This window comes from Chrysochloris asiatica, unplaced genomic scaffold (assembly GCF_000296735.1).
Source record: "Chrysochloris asiatica unplaced genomic scaffold, ChrAsi1.0 scaffold00317, whole genome shotgun sequence".
Lineage (NCBI taxonomy): Eukaryota > Metazoa > Chordata > Mammalia > Afrosoricida > Chrysochloridae > Chrysochloris > Chrysochloris asiatica.
Genome location: NW_006408835.1, coordinates 1,522,534 through 1,524,394, shown reverse-complemented (window position 1 = coordinate 1,524,394; position 1,861 = coordinate 1,522,534). Strand labels below are relative to the sequence as shown.

General features: G+C 36.6%; 1 protein-coding gene across 1 annotated transcript in view; it reads right to left on the bottom strand.

The window, feature by feature from the left end:
- LOC102810830 (chromosome unknown open reading frame, human C7orf72) overlaps positions 1–1,599 on the bottom strand; it is a 152,196-nt gene extending 150,597 nt beyond the window's left edge. Inside the window, exon 1 of the mRNA XM_006875288.1 lies at positions 1,503–1,599. Coding sequence (XP_006875350.1) covers positions 1,503–1,599 — 97 coding nt within the window. The remainder of the gene's footprint in view (positions 1–1,502) is intronic.
- Positions 1,600–1,861: the final 262 nt, after the last annotated feature.

The window sequence follows — 1,861 nt, the reverse complement described above, 5'->3', positions numbered from 1 at the left end:
ATACACTCATGGAAAGGGAAAGGCTGTATGCTGGTAGCTAGAAGGCGGGCTTTCAGAATGTGCCCATTGGTTATTTAAATAATAATCTACTCCTAAGTGTTTCTGTGTACATATTGCCTCCCTCCAAAACACCCCATAAAAAATGGAATAGAAGCAAATACTGTTGAATGATTATGCATGGAGATTGCAATCATTGCAATGAAATGATGAGTGTAAAAGTGTTGTTCTCCCATGTAAACTATCATTCAATTCATGACTTAAAAAAAAAAATAGTGACTCTGTGTAAGATTTCCAAAGCTGTAAACCTTTGAGTGAGGGGTGAAAAAAATGGTGGACTAAGCAAAAAGGCTGTGAGACTCTCTGTAACAGAGATATGGAAAACAAGAAAAACAGATACAAAGGATAGTCCTGGGGCTCTGTCCTCCAGAGGAATAGATAGAAAAGTAGATCGAGTGTTTACTGTGAGACAGAGTTGAATAGACATGTCAAGAAACAAGGTTAATGACAAGAAGCAGCAGCCATCAGAAACTATGACAGTCATCTAGAAAATTCATGAAGGGCTTTAGAGATGAGAAAACATACTATGTGGCAAAAACCTACCTGTGACTCACAGGAACAAAGGTGCCATTTATCTGTTTGTTTATTTACTAGTTTCCAAACCAGTCAAAAACCCTGGGGAATCTCCAATTTTCCAGGCAGTCAGGGTAACTTGGAGGTTGTTAGCTGAGAGAAGAGCTTTATACAATAACCTCACTAGAGCAGGCTTGGATCCAAATCTGCAAAGTTGACCCTGGTCAGTCATGGATTGACTTTCATCACAAAAGGGAGTTGAACTGACATATGAGAAAAGAGCAAAACAAACAAACACACAAACAAAAAAACCAGAGGGGTGGAAAAGGAAAGGAAAAGAGGTGGGTAATCTATGTGAGCCCTCCCTCTGTATGCAGAGTGGCCAATTGTAATTCTGTCATGTCAGATGACTGTGAAAAAAAGAGACAAGTAGTTATTGAAGCACATCATCTATGACAGAGAGAAAATCACTGGCTTTCATTGCTCCCCACACCCCACTTTGTGGGCTTTTTTTTTTTTTTTTTTTTTTTCTTTTTTTTTTTTTTTTTTTTTTTTTTTTTTTTTTTTTTTTTTTTATTTTTTTTTTTTCAAGAAGGAATAACTTTCCTTCACCTAGTTCTTCTAGTATCCAGGATTCTTCTTTTGATCTTCCTTTATTTTTATTGTGGTAAAACTATGTACAACAATATGTACAGCAATTCAACAATGTCTACATGCATAATTCAGTGATATCAATTATTGTGTGGCAATTCTTGATAGTCTTTTCCGAATCATTCCACCACCATTACCATACACTTAATGCCTCCTAAACCAAAACTTCCTCTTTCCACTGGTTTGACCCACCTGGTAAAGAATAATTCAAAGCCTTCAGTTGCTCCTTGGAAACTCTATACAGGGTCATTATGAGTTGGAACTGACTTGATAGCACTTACCAATATTTGCTTGTCTCACATAAATGAGATCATACAATAGTTGCCGTTTTGTGACTGAGTTATTTCGCTTAGCACAGTGTTTTCTTGGTTCATCCATGTTGTTGTGTGCATCAGGACTTCAGTCTTCTTTATAGCTGAGTAATATTTCATTTTTTGTATATACTACATTTTTGATCCATTAATTTGTTGATGCATATTTGGTTGTATCCTCTCCTTTTGACTATTGTGAATGGTGTTGCAATGAACATTGGTGTGCGGATTTCTATTTGTGTTCCTGCTTCTACTTCTTCCAGATGCATGTCTAAGATTGGGATTGGCAGGTTATGTGAGAATTCTATTTTCAAATTCTCGAGGAACTG